The sequence below is a fragment of the Protomyctophum parallelum genome (assembly GCF_964188405.1).
Source record: "Protomyctophum parallelum genome assembly, chromosome: 16".
NCBI lineage: Eukaryota > Metazoa > Chordata > Actinopteri > Myctophiformes > Myctophidae > Protomyctophum > Protomyctophum parallelum.
In genome coordinates, this window is record NC_139711.1 from 21,983,879 (window position 1) to 22,005,134 (window position 21,256).

Below are 21,256 nucleotides of genomic sequence, written 5' to 3' on the forward strand. Positions count from 1 at the left end.
AATACAGGGTTGAGCTGATAGAAGGAGTGTAGATAGGAACAAGATATCCTAGAGAGGTGCCGAGTAAGTGGATAAAGTGCTTGTTATCTGTTGCACTCTGTCTCCGTTCCTTCCCCCAAATCATATAGCACAAAAATGCATTGAAATGAAATGAAAACTAATTAAAATGATAAAAAGAGACATGAATAAATAACACGTGTACTTACGTGCGTGCGTGCTATGTAATTCGGGAAGGAACGGAGACAGAGTGCAACAGATAACAAGCACTTTATCAACTTAAGGTCCCTGCACACTGCTAAGTTTCTCCGCCGGTTTTCCGGAATAAAAAGACGCGTCCAGTCTGCAAGGATCCTTTACTCGGCACCTCTCTAGGATATCTGGTTCCTCAGTTCAGACTAGTCATTGGCCCGACAACGACAACCTACCACAAACCCTATAACCTAACAATAAAGGCAAGCACGGAGCAGCGCATGTTCGCCAACCTTAACGCACCGTCGTTTTACGCATGTCGGACTATTGACATGTTGGGAAAGTATTCGCACCCTGTTCTTATCTACACTCCTTCTATCAGGTGCATGTGTTTAGTTAGACCAGGGGTCAGCAACCCAAGATGTTGAAAGAGCCATTTTCGACCAAAAATAAATTCAAAATCTATCTGGAGCCGGAAAGAAAATGACGCATTATAATGCAGCTTGCCAAGCTTTATTATCTCCCGGGTTGCAACGAAACTAACAGAATTTAGCATGCTTTCCCTGGAAATGTCTTTCAACGTTACTTTTTTTGTTGTTTGATAGCTTCTCACTGCAGATTAAACATACAGGCAGTCAATCTGCATTGGCTGTGAAGGCAAAAGCCTCTTTCCACGAACTGTTAAATCCTCTGTTTTTCATCGGCTATCTTTATTTCTCTCCCTGTAGAAGCCATAGCGTAGCAGGCAGCAGCCTCACACACCCACTGGTTTGTTTATAATAGACACCTGGCTGGCACGGCACTGAGTGTGTCGCATACTATGACGCAAATTTTAGTTTAGTTAAGTTTTCCAATTTTGTAAAAATGTGTAGAATAAATATTAAGAATGCTTGTCACATTTGGCCTCCTACAGAAACCTTAAATGAAAAATAATTTATTGCTACTTTTAATGCTAGAGGGAGCCACTAGGGGTGTGCTCTAGAGCAGACCCCTGAGTTAGACATACCAACAGTCAGACCAGGGGCGGCCTTAGGAACCTGGAGGCCCGTTTCATGACCAAATGAGGCCCCCATATATACTATGACATAATTATTCTGTTGATACAGGCATATTGATACATAGTTTTGACTGTTCAATATCGCTCGCAGCCATTACTCTCGACAACTACGCGGCAACAACACCTCTCCTCATCCTGTCTTCTCTTCACAATTAAGTGTCTCCAATTTTACCCAATGCTGCACATTATTACCCAGGTTATCAACAGGAAATAGGTGTAACTTTAACATCGAGAGAGAGGGCCAAGGGTGGTGGGGGGTTGAATGGCGTCTGGCGGTCAGTCATAGCTCGGAGGCCCCCCTGAGGGTGGAGGCCTGTTCCAATTGAAACTGGTGAAACATAGCGTGCAGCATGATTGATTTTTAATCCGCAGCACGGGTGATTTGTAACAAGCAGCACGGGTGATTTGTAACAAGCAGCACGTGTGATTTTTAACCTGCAGCACAGGTTTGTCTGACTACTGACTGTATAGGACTATTGGTATATGTCTAACCAATGTATGGCAGGTCGGTGTCAATGTCGCTGGTTCAGGGTCAGTGGCTCAGGGTCAATGTCGGCGGTTCGGTGTAGCAGGGAGCAGCCATTCCGAGAGGCGATTACATTTGTTTGAAGCATACATACTCACGCAAGCATACACACATCCCCACCACACACACACACACGCATGCACACACGCACGCATGCACACTCACACTCTAATTTCAGTGACAGGAAATATGACTGTGTGACATCTTTGACAGTTTGGTGTCACAACATTCGCCTTCTTTTACCAGGGCGCTTTAATTTACCCAAAAAACTATTCCATTAATAGTTTTAATTTTAATCTTTTTGTATAACCTCCTTCTGTCTCTATCTGGCCTGCTTCAGTTAAATCCCAATCGGTGCATGTGTCGGTGCATGGGTCCAAAATAAGATGCATTATTGTGTGGGACATTTTCGACGTGGCAGATCTACAAGCTCGCAGCGCGACACTCGGTGCCGATGAGCTTGTAGATCTGCTATTTTCAATAGCTAAAGCAGGGGTGGGCAACTTTGACGATGGAGAGGGCCACTATATTTCCACACTCACTCCCTAGGGCCATATATTACTGTCGTAGCAAAAATAGCCGATCTACAAGCTCAAAACGCGTCGCGCTGCGACACGTTTTGAGCTTGTAGATTGGCTATTTTTGCTATATTCGAATTGGAATCCTGAAAATTTAAATTTTTATGTAATTTCAAATGCCTTTAATTATACGTGTGTTGAGCATTGAGCTACTAATTTAGACTGAAGTAATTCAAGCGGGTCATGTTTGCATGTTGTGGAATTGTAAACATGCTGAAACCAACATTATATCAGCATTCTGACATTAACCTGAGGGCCACATTAAGTGAAGGAGGGGGCCGCATGTGGCCCCCGGGCCGCCAGTTGCCCACCCCTTGAGCTAAAGCATAACACCATGTTTTCCACACGGTTCCATTCGACTGACCTTTGGGACTCATCAGCGTGGCGTCGGTGGCCTTGCCGCCGTCGCCGCAGCGCTCGTCGAACGGGAGGCACTGCTCGCCCGTCCCGGCGACCACCTCTGCGTTGTCCGACGGCGGCCTGCCGCCCGCGAGCGAGCGCACGCGGTAGATTCGCCGGGAGTTGGTGTCCGAGATGAACAGCGCTCCGGACACTGGGTCCACGGCCAGGAAGTATTTGTGGGTGGGGTTGTTGCTACGAGAGACAGAGAGAGAGAGAGAGAGAGAGAGAGAGAGAGAGAGAGAGAAGCTTATACCCCGTTTAGACTGAGACGTTTCAAAAGATATCACTGAGTCGTTTACCGTATACACTTAATCAAATCAATTAACATTTTTTTTTTGTCCCAAAATGACCTTAAAAGATTGCTGCTATTCGTTTAAGAAAGCTTAATTAGCATGTACCGTATATAAAGATGCAATTATGTGACATAGCTCTGTTTACACTGCTGTACCCCCTTCAAATAATTAAAGGTATATTCAGTGATTTCACTTAATTCAAATATCACTTATTTTTTTGTTTTGTTGTGATAATCCTCCCTACTATAGAGTGTGCTGGCCATATAAGGAGTTCCTCCCTGTCCCCAGTTAACCCCTGGGGGTCAAAAAACCTTAGGTTTCGTTTTTGACTCTCTATCCTGATTGGACGAAAGGCTGGGTCCCACAGCCAAAAACGAAACCTAAGGTTTTTTTGAGTGAAATCACTGAATATACCTTTAATATATTTTGACACTTGCTTTGGCAATGTAAACATATTTCTCCTGCCTATAAAGCTCCATTGAATTGAATTGAGAGAGAATGAGGGAACCAAACAAATTTGAGGGATAAGACAAAAGACACCACGAAGGTCAAGTTGTGCTAAATATTTCAATGGAATTAGGTTTCATTTACAGCGGTGGAACAAGTACTCAGTCTGATACAAGTCTGGAATTCAAAATCTAATTGAGTACAAAAGTATTGGCATCAAAATGTACTTAAAGTACTAAAAGTAAAAGTACCATTGTGTGTGCCATTTCAAGTTCTCAAATGTATATAAACAATAACATCTTTTGAAAATAGCAGATCTACAAGCTCACAATGCGTCGCGATGTGACGCATTGTGAGCTAGTAAATCGGCTATTTTCAAATTGACAAAATGTCCGACTGGAGTGGTGTATATGTTTTGAAGTAACCATGCAGTCACTAAAGTTTTCAAATAAATGTAGTGGAGTAAAAGTACAACAATTGCCTCGGATATGTGGTGGCGTAGAAGAATAGGTATTTGAAATTGGAAATACTAATAATAATACTAATAGTACAAATACCTCAAAATTGTATTTAAGTACGGTAGCCTACTTGTACTAAGTAAATGTACTTAGTTACTTTCCACCACTGCGTTTCAAGTACAAAAACACTGTAGTTGAGAAAAGGTGGTTAAGCATCTTACCTGTGCCTGAAATCCTTGTTCCTTCCAATGAGAAAGCAGACGTGAAAGCACAGGAAAACAAAGGTCAATTCAGTTGACATAAAAATGGAACCCTAAAGACGTCAAATCATTCAGATCGTCCTATATATCGTCCTATATATATATATATATATATATATATATATGTATATATATGTGTTAACTCTAATAACCTCCCCAGAGCTTCTAAGACTTTCATTAAGGCTCCTTGGAGGATGCAGGCCTTCATGTTCCAATGCACTGCAGACAACTCCTCTGGTTGCTATCTTACTATCTATTCCCCAACCTTTTTCATTTGATCCTAATCTAATGCCCCCCCCACAAAACTCTTTCCAGCAGCATTCTGTAACATCAAACACCTCCAATTCCCAATCGGTCTCCTGATTCATCTCTCTCTCTCTCTCTCTCTCTCTCATCTCCTCTCTCTCTCCTCTCTCTCCCTCTCTCTCTCTCTCTCTCTCTCTCTCTCTCTCTCTCTCTCTCTCTCTCTCTCTCTCTCTCTCTCTCTCTCTCTCTCTCTCTCTCTCTCTCTCTCTCTCTCTCTCTCTCTCTCTCTCTCTCTTCTCCCTCTCTCTCTCCCCCTCTCTCTCCTTCTCTCTCTCCCCCTCTCTCCCTCTCCCTCTACGTATCCCCCTTCCTTGCCTTTTCTCTCTGTTTTCCACCTTTTCACACATGCTATACTTTTCCTACCCCTGTAGTTTTCAGTCTAGAACAGCCGGTTTGTCTGCATGGTGTCGTGTCGTGTGTGTGTGTGCGTGCTGTGTTCGTGTGTGCAGGACAGAGGGACAAACGGAGTGATGGTTTATTTTCCGAGGGGCACAGGCTAAACAGAGGGCTGGCTTTAGAAGTCGACGATATACCGATATCGCGATACCGTTGCCTTTTTGCGATACTGATATTGTGCATGTTCATACCTCGATAACGATACGATAACGATATATTGTGCGGCCTTAGCGCATTTGTATGTTATGCTACTTCTTCTGATTTGTATGTGTCTATGGAGTTACCATTATTCTAATAGACCCCCATGTGTGGTTAGAATATTCAAATATGTCTTCCCTGTGTATTTTTGGTTTCTTCCTGAAAGCTGAGTCAAAAGCCCAAGAAGGTCCAGGATTGTAAAGACGTGGGATAGGAAGACGCGTTTCGACGACGTCATCGCAAAAATGTCGTTTCGTTCGGCGTGCAAAAGGTTATGGGAAATTCATTCAAATGGTGGGGGTACCGGAGCGGTACGGAGCGCTTCCTGCTCCGTTCTGTTGTTGTGGCACTTTGGAATATTTTTGAACGCTATATAACGACAAAGCAATTACACCGTTTAAAGTGGATTCTCATGACAAGGAACTCGGCGGTCAGCGCAGTGGCTCTTCAAAGGTAACACAAAACACGGCAGTGAGACCTGAAACACGATCGTTTAATCCCGGCTTAATGGACGGGGTACACTCCTCTCTTCCCCTTATACCTCAGCTCCAGGATGCCGTGGTGTTCATGGAGGGGTACACCCGCCGCACGAAGTTGAGGTCGCCCACGTACAGGCTGCCGTCCGTGCCCGTCGCCAGCGCCACGGGCGCCAGCAGCTTGTTGCCTCGGCCAGGCCGTTGCAGCTGGGCACGAGATGCTGCGCCGCCGCCCGTTGCCCATGACGCTGCTTATGACCGCCGGCTGCTCCGTCACAAAGACGTTCTCGCCGCTGCCCTTGTGGAGAATGCCTGGACGGGATAGGACAGACAAACAGACAGACAGACAGTACATTTCAGCCATTTGAAAATAGCTCGATCTACAAGCTATTCCGAAAATGAAATAGCCGATCTCCAAGCTACTGATTTGCTATTTTCGTACGATTTTCGTACATTTGAAAACATGAAATGAGACATTCTGCATAATAGTCAATACCTTTGCCAATACTTTCCATATAATAACTTGCCGTATTGATACTTTTACTTAAGTAAAACAACCGAGCACTTTTTCCAACCACTGCATTCTGGTTTTTGTTGTGTGAGTGTTTGTGTGTGTGCGGCGTGCGCACGTGTGTGTGTGTGTGTGTGTGTGTGTGTGTGTGTGTGTGTGTTTGTGCGCACATGTGCATCGGCCTGTTGGCATTTTACGGCAGCCATGCACTTTTGCTCCTGCACAGACAGACAGTGTGTCAATTCCATAGTGCATTGATTGCCACAGCAGGGCGGGCGTCTACACAGTATACAACCATTTAGATTTCCACTGTGGCATTAGCACTGGCCTCAGATGATGGTACTGTCGATGTTGCATAAGCATGTGTGTGTGTGTGTGTGTGTGTGTGTGTGTGTGTGTGTGTGCGCGCGTGTGCGTGCGTGCGGAATGGTTTCGTGAGAGAGAGAGAGAGAGAGAGAGAGAGAGAGAGAGAGAGAGATTACATTTGAATAAATTGCTGCTACTTGTCGCAAATTGTCGCAATTTCATTTTTAACTATGTGAATGCTAAAACATTGAAATACTGCTGTCAACTTTCAAAAGTATAAAGCTAACGTCTCCTATATGATGTATATTGTATAACTATCTGTGACAGAAAATGCAAAAATTTACTGTACTGTACTGTACTGTACTGTACTGTACTGTACTGTACTGTACTGTACTGTACTGTACTGTACTGTACTGTACTGTACTGTACTGTACTGTACTGTACTGTACTGTATACATACCACTGCGTGTGTTGAGAATGTGATGCTTGTCCAGGGACCATCCTCCCAGATTGGTGGGCTCCAGCTCAAAGCCTTGCAGGGTGGCTGTCCTCTTCTCCCACAGAATGACACTGGCACAGGACTCGTACTCGTAGCCCACGGACACTGGGATATACAGACACACAACACACACACAGAGGGGAAACCAGCGTTGAATCATTATGACGGCAGGATCTGCGCTCTTAACCGAATTAGGACTATGGCAGATTCTAAAAAACACCTTCTAAATACTGATCTAAGTTTTCTGAAAACCTTCAAATATTTATTCAAACATTGCTAAAAATGTGTGTTGCTATATATATACTGTAAAATGGGTTTGCGTCTGACATGAACTATTGGTCATTAGTGGTGTGCAAAAAAACAACAACAATTGACTCAAATACCGCAATTTGAAATGGCACTGACTTATTTCCCCCCAAAATGTTCCATTCTTTTAACCTTGTAGGCCTAGCCTATATATAATTGGTCTTCTGGTCTGATAAACTGAATAAAGCTAAAAATGGCAGCCATTGTGGAAAGAAAGCTGGCCCCTTCCCTATACTTCCTTTACAGGTCTTATCGATTATACTTAGTAAAGCTCTCTAGGTCGTCCTCAGACGAGCCCTGTCTCAGTCTGTGCTCGAGTACATCCACGTATGTTAGTGTGGGACGTCCTCGTGACCGGTGCCCGTGTGTTCGTTCCTGCTAGTCTCATTCTCGTGGCTGCTATTTTCTGGCTCACACTTGGCATTCCGTCATACAGATTTGTGTTGGTAACATGTGTGCTCTGTTACATTCAGAGTAGCACAGTGCTTCTCAAACCTTTTTCATTTCAAGGACCGCCATAGCTCTGAGGGTGTATGAATGTAACCAAGTGGACACGTCAAATTAATGACAGGGCCATTAATTTGGAACCCACTTAAGGACACTTTGAGTTGAGACGCACTGGTGTAGCAGAGCGTTTCCCGTGAGCCAACAACACGTGAACACGCACATAGCATCACCCCGACTCTGTTTGAAGGGAACACTTAATTGGACCTTAATTAGTACCATCGATAACACATGGAAGGAAGTGGGGAAGAGGCCCGAGTTCTTTCCAAAATGGCTGCCGTGCATAGAGCCTATATTGCACTGTTTGTGTGTGTGTGTGTGTAACAACGGACTCTGCGTCAAAGCGGCATGAGAAGTACATATTTAGAATGTCCATGAGTCATGTGTGAAACACAGAACGGCTTCTTAACACCTTTGAACGGCTACTGTGCACGCCCCGCCGCGTTGCTTGTCATGAAAATAAGTGTTCAAAAGTATTCCAAAGTGGCGATCACGACAGCGTGGGCGAGGAAGCCCAACGCTCCACTCCACCCCTCCATTGTAATGAATAGGGGCTCAATTTTCCATAACCCTTTGCACACCAGAGCGACAGACCTTTTTTTGCGATGACGTCATCAAAACACGTCTCCTATCTCACTCTGTTCGGTGGATTTCCCATATGATTTAAAAACGGATTAAAAACGTGGATTAAACAATGAAAACAACTCGGGCAACTTGCGAAACGCAGGGAAAGTGTTCTACGGTTAATTAACTTGAGTAACTCGGGTTCTGTAGTCAAAGTGTTAACAACGTCAAACCATAGATATGCACTAACACCTATCAATCTATGTACTTCTAACTCACACAATATAAGCCAAGAAAAAAAAGGGAAAAAAAAGGATAACCAGGTTGTCATAGTAACACACTTTTACAGCGCTAGTATTTAATTGTGTTGACGCGTCGCTGATTGGGAAGAAGGCTGTAATAAGGTGTTAAGTGGAGCCACTGTGAGAGCGTCTGTACACATCTACACGAGTGTGTACTTGAACATGTGTGTGGTGGACGCGTGTTCTGACCAAAACGTAGCCCTCCAAGCAGAACCCAATGGTACTGAAGTTTCTGACTTTTTGATGACACAGACCATTGGGTCCAGCAGTATCCTGCCACCTGGTACGCGGACATACATAAAACAACGTGGATAACGCCTGTCTGCGCTCTTTGACAACATTTTTATAAGTATAAGTACCCATACATGCCGCTGCGAATATCTCCTGTGGCGCGGAAGCCGTTAAGTATTTTTAATCTTTGTTTGACCGATTTGGTCGCTTTGATTCTTCTCTTCCTTCCTTGTTTATTGACACCTCATTGTACCGCCTATCTGGCTAGCTAGTGGCGCTATAGCTATGACACAGCAGATCAGAGGCAGGGACGTAGCCGCACAAGCCAACCGCACACCGGGAGGCGGTACAATAAACGGTAAACAAACAAGAAGAAATAAAGCGACCAAATCGGTCAAACAAAGATTAAAAATACTTAACGGCTTCCGCGCCACAGGAGATATTCGCAGCGGTTTGTATAGGTACTTATAGTTCATGAATTCAGAATAACTTAAACTAAAAAAGGCCGTCAAACGCCGCAGATACGATCTTAGAGAGAACATTTATGTCCGCGTTCCAGAATTCCCATACGAAAATATAGTTATGAGCAGGGACCCTACATAAAACTCATCCAAATTTCAGAAAAGCTTTATGGAGGGTCCCGAAAGGGGCTAACCAAAACGTAGAGTACAATTTACAATTTACAATTTACAATTTAGGCATTTAGCAGACGCTCTTAATCCAGAGCGACTTACATTTAAGCAAGAACAAAAGCATGGGAATACATCACATAAAAGCATTTATCAATATCATGAAACATGCGTAAGCTAAGAAAGTAACAGTGGAATATCTATATAATGAAACTATACATACACTATACATATAAACTATACATATTTACTACTATGCTATACATATGTACTATGGCGTGCTATAACTATATACAATACAATTATAGTGCTGTCTACATAACATGCTATAAGTCTGTGTCAAATGCTATCTAAGCCAACAGAAATGCTATCTAAGGGGTTAGGGTAAGTGCTATGGGCCATGATGGAGTCTGAAAAGGTGGGTTTTCAGGCTACGGCGGAAGATTGGGAGTGATGCTGCAGTTCTGACTGCAATGGGAAGTGCATTCCACAGTTTTGGAGCCAGAAGGGAGAAGAGTTTGGGACGTGTGGAGCGTTGGCCCGGCGTTTTTAGTGAATAGAATAGAGGCAGATAGGCAGTACAGAGAACGCAGAGGTAAAAACAATGGACGGATTTGAGGAATTGTTGACCAAAGAAGGTGGCCAAAATCTGGACAACATGACGACATGCTCACACAACACATCTCTCTGATTTTATTAATTAACCACCGCTTCGGTGGTCACCTCTTCACCAGAAAACCGGACTATGAATAGGGCTTTAAGCCTTCAGCCTCGTAGTACTCACCCACTGCCTCGGACAGGCCATAAACCCGCTGTCCGTAGGCGTCCGTCTTGTCCCAGATGTACGTGTAGGCCAGGTTGGGCGAGGCGTGGAACCACTTCTGGAAGAGGTGTCCCTCCACAGCCACCATCAGGTGCACCTGGAGCAGGTAGGTGGGAGAGAAAAAGTACTCAAATGTTTTTTACTGGAGTAAAAGTATCAATACTGCAACATAAAATATAAGCCGGTGAGAGTCAAAACTGTCGGAGTGCAACTTTTAAGTTGAGTAAAAGTACAAAAGAGTTGGCTTCGAAATGTACTTAAAGTACCACAAGTGCAGAATGTCCCAGAGTTGTGCAGAATGTCCCTTTTAAAGTTTTAAAATAATTATATAATAAAATAGCAGATCTACAAGGTCACACTTTGCTATTTTCAAATGACCGAAATATATAGGGCTGAAGTGGTTAATGCATGTTTTGTAATAATATTCAATCTACAAAGTAACTAGTAACTCGAGTTTTGAAATGAATGTAGTCGAGTAAAAAGTACAACATTTGGAATCCGAGACGTAGTAGGAGTAGGAGTAACGGTATCGGAAATGTTGTGCCACACGCGGGCGTCTCCCTCAGCCAGCAGCCAGCACAGGTGTGGCTGATTCCAATCAGCCCAGCTGCTCCTCAATCACCATCAACAGAGGCTGCCAATATAAACTGCTGAGAGCCAGCATAAAGACGTTCCTTATACTTTAAAGGGATTGTGACATAAAAAAAAAAGGTTTTGGAATTGTTCTTGTTTTTTTTAGGTTTTCTAATCTCAATTGCACCCAAAAAACATGAACTTTTAACATTCAGTAGATTTTCTGTGATCTGGGGTTTTCTGGCTCAAACAGGTGCTCTGATTTGCCGGCAGTAAGTGACATCACTTACTGCAAATCCCATATATGTCAATGGGATTTGCCAGCAGATGTCACTGTTTCACTGTGTTGCCTGTTTTCATTGTAGCTCAAAAGGCCCAAAAAAACCCAAAGAAAACTTCAGACCACAGAAAATCCACTGAATGTTCAAAGTTCTGTTTTTTTTGGGTGTAATTGAGGTCATAAAACCTAAAAGAAAAAAGAAAAATGAAAATGAATGTCATAAAACCTTTAAGTAGCATGAGACATGTCAAGGGGTTTTTCATGATTCTGAATCCATTCCAAGCATTAGTTTTTCACAAAAACTGACCTGCACATTTTTGTGCAAAGCTAATTACTGGAATGGATTCAGAATCATGAAAACCCCCTAGTTTGACATGGCACATGCTACTTAAAGCATAATGACAATTTGAAAATCTTGCCTTATATAGGATGTTAATGGTACCGGTAACATGATATAAACCCCTATAGACTATAATATAGTCTTTTTTTATTTGGTATATTATACCAAATATTATACCAAATTTCCCACTCCACAACCCCGACTGCCGGACTATTAGTGTAACCGGCAGTTTAGAACAGTCCCTAGCATGCGGTAGAGACTTTTCATATTGTAGATCTGCTATTGTTGTACTAACTTTGTTCCTCTGTTCTGTTCCAGGCTCCCTCCTCAAACCCCCAAAAAATGGTAACTGAAGTACAGTACTTAACACGTTGACTGCGTTATTAATTAATCTTTAACCCCCCTTCACTGCTGGCGTTTTCCACTAACCTTTGAAGAATAGTGTAACGTCGCTCCATTTCACCCACCCCAAAACAAATCTAGAAACCTGTCGTAGAGCGCCTCCCCCCATAAGATTTCCCACCTTTTTTCCCTGTCACGTTATCCATGTTTGTGACTTCTCACAAAGTAGCCACGGAAAACCTCTTGTCTCTTAAAACTGGTTGGATGCCTAAGCCGTATAACCCGAGTTAAACCTACCTTTGTCCAGGTAGCCACAGACGTTAAGACAGCTTTTGATTAATTCGCCTTTATCCGCAGTTAAAAAAATATATATTCACCTGTTTTTAGCATCGTCGTTAGCCCCCACCAGCCTCCATGGAAGAAACAGGCAGAATCTGTAATCGTCCGTTCACACGCACGTGGACCTCACTAACAGTATGGGTCATAATGCGGTAAAATGCGATATTCGCGGCTTGATTAGACCCTAATTTGAGATCACACGATCAAAAACAACATTCCGACGGATCTCATTGGCTAGTCCGAAATGGCCGACTTCTACTTCCGGTTCAAACGGAAAACAACAACAAGAGCTCGTCCTTCTTGATTATTTTGTTAATTTGTCTGGCACCCACAGCACCTACCGTAGAGTCCTACAGTCTCAATGAAACAAAAGTCGGGAAACTGGTTTAGCGGGAAATATAATTAAATCAAATATAAATTAAATCGGGAAACTCGGGTTCTGCAGTCTAAACTGTTACATAAAATGTACTCAAGTTACTTTCCACCACTGACCTTGAGGGAGGCGCATGGAGATGGTAACACCACTGACCGTGAGGAGACCCATGGAGATGGTAACACCACTGACCTTGAGGGAGGCGCATGGAGATGGTAACACCACTGACCGTGAGGAGACCCATGGAGATGGTAACACCACTGACCTTGAGGAGGCCCATGGAGATGGTAACGCCACTGACCTTGAGGGAGGCGCATGGAGATGGTAACACCACTGACCGTGAGGAGACCCATGGAGATGGTAACACCACTGACCGTGAGGAGACCCATGGAGATGGTAACACCACTGACCGTGAGGAGACCCATGGAGATGGTAACACCACTGACCGTGAGGAGACCCATGGAGATGGTAACACCACTGACCTTGAGGAGGCCCATGGAGATGGTAACACCACTGACCTTGAGGAGGCCCATGGAGATGGTAACACCACTGACCTTGAGGAGGCGCATGGAGATGGTAACACCACTGACCGTGAGGAGGCCCATGGAGATGGTAACACCACTGACCTTGAGGAGACCCATGGAGATGGTAACACCACTGACCTTGAGGAGGCCCATGGAGATGGTAACACCACTGACTGTGAGGAGGCCCATGGAGATGGTAACACCACTGACCTTGAGGAGACCCATGGAGATGGTAACACCACTGACCGTGAGGAGACCCATGGAGATGGTAACACCACTGACCTTGAGGAGACCCATGGAGATGGTAACACCACTGATCGTGAGGAGGCCCATGGAGATGGTAACACCACTGACCTTGAGGAGACCCATGGAGATGGTAACACCACTGACCGTGAGGAGGCCCATGGAGATGGTAACACCACTGACCTTGAGGAGGCGCATGGAGATGGTAACACCACTGACCGTGAGGAGGCGCATGGAGATGGTAACACCACTGACCGTGAGGAGGCCCATGGAGATGGTAACACCACTGACCGTGAGGAGGCCCATGGAGATGGTAACACCACTGACCGTAAGGAGACCCATGGAGATGGTAACACCACTGACCGTAAGGAGACCCATGGAGATGGTAACACCACTGACCTTGAGGAGGCCCATGGAGATGGTAACACCACTGACCTTGAGGAGGCCCATGGAGATGGTAACACCACTGACCGTGAGGAGGCCCATGGAGATGGTAACACCACTGACCGTGAGGAGGCCCATGGAGATGGTAACACCACTGACCTTGAGGAGGCCCATGGAGATGGTAACACCACTGACCGTGAGGAGACCCATGGAGATGGTAACACCACTGACTGTGAGGAGGCCCATGGAGATGGTAACACCACTGACCTTGAGGAGGCCCATGGAGATGGTAACACCACTGACCTTGAGGAGGCCCATGGAGATGGTAACGGGCGTCATGGTGACCTTGAGCAGCGAGCGGTAGCCCCGCGTCCTGGAGCTCAGGTAGCACAGCCTCAGGCTCGTCCCCGGGATCTCAATCTGCTCGTGCAGCACCTGGCAAGGGATTAGATCAATCCTTTGGTTTCTATTCAATTATAACGCCTTTAAAATGTGACGCCATATCAAAAATATCAGATCGTAACACATGATTAAAAAAAAAAAGAAAAAAAACCTGTTCCTCCATAACAGAAAACAGAGCCTCGCTAAAGCGCACTGAAAAGTAAAAAAAAAAATTAATCAACATCACAAGTGAATAGAACCCAAACTCTGATTAACCCATTCTGACCTGAGATCAGATTCTAAAAATGTCAGTCGTTCTTCGATTTTTCAAAAATAGCAGACCTACAAGCTCGTAGCGCGCCACTCGGTGGCGCGCTATGAGCTTGTAGATCTGCTATTTTTCAATAGATAAAGCATAACATGATGCTAACACCAAAAGGGGTTCCCGCACAGAATGGGTTAAATGACCACTTCACCACTTTTCAACCTATCTTCATATAATAGGTCCTCACTAAATAATCTTGAAAAAATGGCGAAATTTTTTTCTACTCAGTCTGTGTCTCATAGGAGGGCTGTGGGCAGTTCATAAACCGTCTTCCAGTGACATCATCGATGGGGAATACAAGCAAATAAAAACTGCAGGCTTTCTAGTCCTGAAAAGTTGCAATGCGAAAATGGAAGCCATCGTTCTTACTATAATACAAATCTAAACATTTTTGTAAAACAATCTTAAAAAATAATCTGCCTAATGATGATGTCACTGGAAGACGGTTTCTAAACTGCCCACAGCCCTCCTATGAGACACAGACTGAGTAGAAAAAAATCGCGCCATTTTATCATGATTATTAGTGAGGACCTATTATATGAAGATAGGTTGAAAAGTGGTGAAGTGGTCCTTTAAACATAGATTTTTCCTGCTTTTGTAAATGGCCAATTTTGCTTTTGTAAATGGCCAATACCTGCCTCTTTTTAGCGTTTTTCTTACTTTAACAAGCACCAAGAATAAAATCGTTTTTGCACCACTCCTCATCACAACTTAAAAAAAAGTCTGTAACATTCCATGAAGAATGGTCTCGCTGATATCCACCATCGAGCAGTGTCCCCGTCGCTAGGTAACGCTCGGCTCGCCTGTGGTCCGTCAATTAAGTGATTCCCCGCCGCCCGTCGGGAATGAGCTTAAAACCCATTTTTCTCGCAATTGAGGCTCAGATTGAGGTGTTGGAACAGAATGTCGATGTTAGCGGCGCATTACTCAATCGTCGCTAGTCGCTACCTCTCTGTGATAATAATATTAACCCTTCTTTTAAGACTATGTATCTGCTACATGGTGGCAGCAAACCCTTTGCTTGCCAAGGTTTTTTTTTTACCCTATGGGATGCGCATGCACTTCTCCTGGTGCTTGGGGGTATGCAAGGCGTTGCCTAGCAACCGGGCCAGTAAAAAGTAGATTTTTTTTGAAGCTTTAGTGCTCCTGAAAACCTCCTGCTCCTGTGCGCCGGGGGGGGGGGGGGGGGGGGGGGGGGGGGGGGGGGGGGCACAGGAAAAAAATGTAATTCCTGGAAACGCTACTGCTACCTGCGTCTCGGGTACGATGGGTTTCTCTAGTCTAACCCATACAACACAGTGTAGGACGGCTCTCTACCTGCGTCTCGGGTACGATGGGTTTCTCTAGTCTAAACCATACAACACAGTGTAGGACGGCTCTCTACCTGCGTCTCGGGTACGATGGGTTTCTCTAGTCTAAACCATACAACACAGTGTAGGACGGCTCTCTACCTGCGTCTCAGGGACGATGGGTTTCTCTAGTTTAAAAAATGAATTAAATCCACACTTCCAGTCGAGTAAGAGTCTTTATAAGATGGTGCTCTGCAGCAGCAGTCATATACCAGACAGACAAACGCGTTTCGGCGCGCAGGCCTTCGTCAGTGTCAAAATTGCTCTCTACCTGCGTCTCGGGGACGATGGGTTTCTCTAGTCTAAACCATACAACACAGTGTAGGACGGCTCTCTACCTGTGTCTCGGGTACGATGGGTTTCTCTAGTCTAAACCATACAACACAGTGTAGGACGGCTCTCTACCTGCGTCTCGGGTACGATGGGTTTCTCTAGTCTAAACCATACAACACAGTGTAGGACGGCTCTCTACCTGCGTCTCGGGTACGATGGGTTTCTCTAGTCTAAACCATACAACACAGTGCAGGAAGGCTCTCTACCTGCGTCTCGGGTACGATGGGTTTCTCTAGTCTAAACCATACAACACAGTGCAGGACGACTCTCTACCTGCGTCTCGGGGACGATGGGTTTCTCTCCGGGCCTGGAGCTGAAGAAGGAGGAGAGCGGCGAGGCGATGACCAGCGGGTCGGGCCTGGCGAAGCCGCTCAGGTCGCAGCCGGGGATGGTGTTCTCCTCCGTCTTCAGCACCAGCGTGTCCATGGCGTAGAAGCGCCCCCACGGCAGCCACACGGTGCGCTCCTGGCTCAGGAAGGGAGCGCGCTCGAAGCGCAGCGTCAGCGAGGCCCCGCCGTTGGCGAGCAGGTCGAACCTGGAGGAGGAGGAGGAGGAGGAGGGGGGGAGGGACGTGCAGAGAGTGTTAGAGAGAGGCAGGGGCTCATCGGCTCCAGCTATCACTTGTCTTCTGTTAGGATTATCAACATTGGTGTATTTTATTATTTTGTTCCGTACACTCGCACGCACACGCCACACACGCCACACACACACACACACACACACACACACACACACACACACACACACACACACACTTTAGCTACTTCGTGTATGCCGAAAGGCATGCAGCGAATGCAAAAATGAAGCTATAATGAATGACTATATAGCATATATACGATAGCGTGGTGGTATACGTACGTTCCGTCCTGGCGCGTCAGCGTGTAGCCGTAGTGGGGATAATTAACGAAGGACACGTTCACTCCCACCAGAGGAGTTCCATCCGTGGTCAACACCTGACCCCTGATCAGAGACGCCAGACTGGGGGGGGGGGAGAGAGAGAGAGAGAGAGAGAGAGAGAGAGAGAGAGAGAAAGATTAATCAGGCTGAACCGTTTTTCATCCGTCCATCAACAGTGGTGGACAACACACCGTGCATGCGTGCGTGCGTGGTAAATGGTAAATGGTAAATGGTGCATTTATATAGCGCCTTTATCCAAGGCGCTTTACAGAGATTGTGCATTACATTCACCCATTCACACACACATTCACACACTGATTGCGGCGGAAGCCATGCAAGGCACCAACCAGCACATCGGGAGCTATTTGGGGTTCAGTGTCTTTGCCCAAAGGACACTTCGACATGTAGACAGGAGGAGGAGGAGCCGGGATTCGAACCGCCGACCCACGGATCATTGGACGACCTGCTCTATACCTCCTGAGCCACAGTCGTGGCCCTTGTGTGCGTGCCCCTCCTCCTCCGCCAGCCATGCACAGTACTGCACACCTGGCGTTGAAGGGGTTGTCTCCGGGGATGATGTGCGTGCTGTCGCGCCCCACCAGCATCTTGACGCGCTCGTAGAAGGAGCGTACGCGCGTGGCACTGCCCCGGGCCGCCGCCGCCAGGGGGCCCTGCTGCTGCTGGATGACCTGCAGGGGGTCCCGGGACCCCCGGCACAGCGGGCTGTTCTGACACGGGCTCTGGATGCAGCAGTCCGGGTCCATGCAGTCCGTCAGGCCGTCTGAGAGAGGCAATGCATGCATGTGTTGATTTTGGCAGCTATACATTTTTAGATTTTTATAGTTTTAGTCATAGTTTTCATTTAGTTTTTAAGTCACATTATAGTGGAATGTTTCAGTGTTAGTATTAGTCGACTAAATGTCATACCATTTTAGTCGACTAAATCTACAGTTGATTTAGTCGACTTTAAAATGTATTTACGGTATAGGCGGAGCCTGGATGCCGTAGTAATGGCTGATTTATTTACACTCACCTCCTTCGTTGTCCTTGTTGTCAGCACAGGAGGTCTCCATGGCAACGCTGCAGCCCGCTCCCCTCCAGCCCGTCTGGCACTCACAGTGCCAGCTCTGTTGGCCCATCGTACACTGGCCGTTCCCATTGCACAGGCTGGGACAGCCGTCTGGAGGAGGGGAGGAGAGGAGAGGAGAGGAGAGGAGAGGAGAGGAGAGGAGAGGAGAGGAGAGGAGAGGGGAAGGGAGGGGAGGGGGGGGAGGGGAGGGGAGGGGAGGGGAGGGGAGAGGAGAGGAGAGGAGAGGAGAGGAGAGGAGAGGAGAGGAGAGGAGAGGAGAGGAGAGGAGAGGAGAGGAGAGGAGAGGAGAGGAGAGGAGAGGAGAGGAGAGGAGAGGAGAGGAGAGGAGAGGAGAGGAGAGGAGAGGAGAGGAGAGGAGAGGAGAGGAGAGGAGAGGAGAGGAGAGGAGAGGAGAGGAGAGGAGAGGAGAGAGAAGGTTGATTCTTGTTTGTTATATCATCACACGCACGCAGCCACACAAACACACACACACACACACAGCAGAGGTATAGGTCTGATTGGACTTAATAACGGCACAGCACTCATATTGTAAGTATGGATTGTTGAAGAATCGATGTAATTGTGCAGGTCAGTGTTCATGTACACGTTGGCTCCTGCATGTCTCTCTATATGTCTCTGTGGGGGTGCTGCTAAAGCCGCCTGTGTGCGTGCGTGCGTGTACATCCGTATGCGCGCGTGTGTGTGTATAGAGAGAGAGTGAATGGATTGCTCATAGTACTCACTTACTTGATAGAGGCTAGAGCCCACCCCATCATATATCTCTCTCTCTCTCTCTCTCACACTTATGATTCAGTATAGCTAATGGGATTCTGATGGCCTAAGAGTAATGCCATCTCGAGAATGAGATTAAGTTCGACTGAGTGTGAAAGTGACAGAGTGCGTGCGTGCGTGCGTGCGTGCGTGCGTGCGTGCGTGCGTGCGTGCGTGCGTGCGACAATGTGTGGTAGCGGTTTATAAATATATGAACCTTCATTCCGGGTCAATATTTAAGGCCCTGAGGAGAAGTTTGTTTCTAACTTGTATTGTGAGACTCAAAAGTGACCTGGCAGTTAGCTGGCAGTACATGGTGCAGTCAAATGGTGCATATATTAGCCTTTATCCAAGGCACTTTACATTATGTGTGTGTGTGTGTGTGTGTGTGTGTGTGTGTGTGTGTGTGTGTGTGTGTGTGTGTGTGTGTGTGTGTGTGTGTGTGTGTGTGTGTGTGTGTGTGAATGTCTGCACAATACATTCACCCATTCACACACACATTCATTCACCAATGAGTGTGAGGTTTGGCAAAATCTTTAACATGTTTTTTTGTTTTGTTTCTTGCAACACTTTTCTTCATTTTGTTGCAGAGCCAGATCACTCAGCATCTCTGAGGAACTGGATGATTGGAGGCATTTTGTTCCAGAAATGTGTTTTGCAAAAATCCAGCTGTTCATGATTTGAGGCTTTTTGTTCTAAACGGCCCAATCCTGCAAACTTTGATTATTATAGCCAATTAGGACAGAATATGAAATATGGGACAAATCTGTCTTGAGCACATGACTATAGAGATACTGTGTAAGGATGTGTGAGATTTTTGTTTGGACAGAATCTGGAGGAGTAATATAAAGAAATGTGTATTACAAAAGTGGGCCTCCTGGTTATAAAAGGCAGATGTGAAAAATGCAGGTCAAAGGTTTGTCCTTGGCCTCGAGGGAGTGTGCATGGAACGTTTCACGCAGATCAGAGCAGTTATAGGTAAAAAATGTGAAAAGCTGCCTCATGGTGGCGCTATAACAGGCCGTTCTGGAAAATGTGGGGCAGAGGTTCATCGTTGGCATCCAGGGAGAGTGTATGCAACGTTTGGCATCGACCGGGTTAACGGTGCCGGAGATTGGCTGGTAATCCGGACGGACGGACGGACACACTGGGGGAGAACAGGTTCCAACTGGCAGTGACCTGGAAGCTTACAGTATACATCCAAGCTGTCGAGCAGGACGTTTTCTCCATATTTAAAGTTTTAAGTTATCTTTTGTCCTTGAAAACAAGTTTTTTTAAACTTTGTTTTTAAGTCTCTTTTCGATTAAACTTTGTTATGTATGCTGTTTTTTTCGGGGTTTTTTTTAGATTCCGTGAGATTCTGAATCTCAGTGGGCATTTCTCTGTAAAAAAAACAAAAACAGTAGCTAAAAGGCAAATACAAATTAATTTAAATGCACGTCCTTTCATCTTTGTTTTGCATGCCCAATGCCCTCGGGATATTGTAACTTTCACATCACTGCGGAGGCTTATATCAAAAAGACCCGCGACCTTCAGTAACCACCAACTTTTGTCTAAAGGTCCTTTCAAACGGGGTGTGTGTATGTATAAAGTGAAATGTGCACATGCGCGCACACGCACACACACACACACACACACACACACACACACTCTCTAGCAGGCACACACATACTGTATATGCACACAAGCTTGCACACCGATACACAGGCAAACATATACACATGTACATGCACACACACACTCTCTCTCTCTCTCTAGCAGGCACACACATATATGTATACGCACACAAGCATGCACACCGATACACAGGCATACACACACACACACACACACACACACACACACACACACACACACACACACACACACACACACAGAAGCACTCTGGAGATATGGCCTGACATTTCCCACTCAGTGGCAGTCTGGAGTCAGCAGGACAGAACAGCCAATAAGCAATAGATTATGAATATGAAATGCTTCTCATTGAGACGTCGCTCGACGGATTAATGAACATATATATTTCCACTCGAGTCGCACTGTTTGAGTTTTGCGCCCTCTAAACAAATCGTTGCATCAATAAAGCCGCCGCATTACGAATACAAATTGTGCAATCTCAACCGAGGCGGCGGTTAAATGAACAGACATTTCTCTCCGATCGCAGTTCCATCATGTGTTTGGTGACCGTTGAATGTCAGCAGAGGACTTTGTAAATAAACGGCGTGGTGGAAATGGTGCTAAGTTGTTTTACTTAAAGTATCACTACTGCAATGTAGAAATATACACTCCGTTACGAGCAAGGAGTCCGGAATTAAAAATGCACTTGAGTAAAACTACAAAAGCATTGGCATTAAAAATGTACTCGTTATGCAGAATGTCCCATTTCAAGTTTTCGAATAAAAATCGAAAGATCTACAAGCTCACAATGCGTCGCATCGCGACACATTGTGAGCTTGTAGATCTTTCGATCTGCTA

At 45.7% G+C, this 21,256-nt stretch overlaps 1 protein-coding gene across 1 annotated transcript in view; it reads right to left on the reverse strand.

Annotated features, from left to right (window-relative positions):
* The window catches only part of tenm2a (teneurin transmembrane protein 2a), a gene marked incomplete at its 5' end in the record, with an annotated part of 299,282 nt that overhangs the window by 38,510 nt on the left and 239,516 nt on the right, over positions 1 to 21,256 (reverse strand). Inside the window, 11 exon segments of the mRNA XM_083786230.1 lie at positions 2,715 to 2,944; positions 5,631 to 5,664; positions 5,667 to 5,782; positions 5,784 to 5,898; positions 6,864 to 7,007; positions 10,223 to 10,358; positions 13,963 to 14,094; positions 16,321 to 16,582; positions 16,906 to 17,025; positions 17,491 to 17,725; positions 17,978 to 18,124. Coding sequence (XP_083642356.1) covers positions 2,715 to 2,944; positions 5,631 to 5,664; positions 5,667 to 5,782; positions 5,784 to 5,898; positions 6,864 to 7,007; positions 10,223 to 10,358; positions 13,963 to 14,094; positions 16,321 to 16,582; positions 16,906 to 17,025; positions 17,491 to 17,725; positions 17,978 to 18,124 — 1,671 coding nt within the window.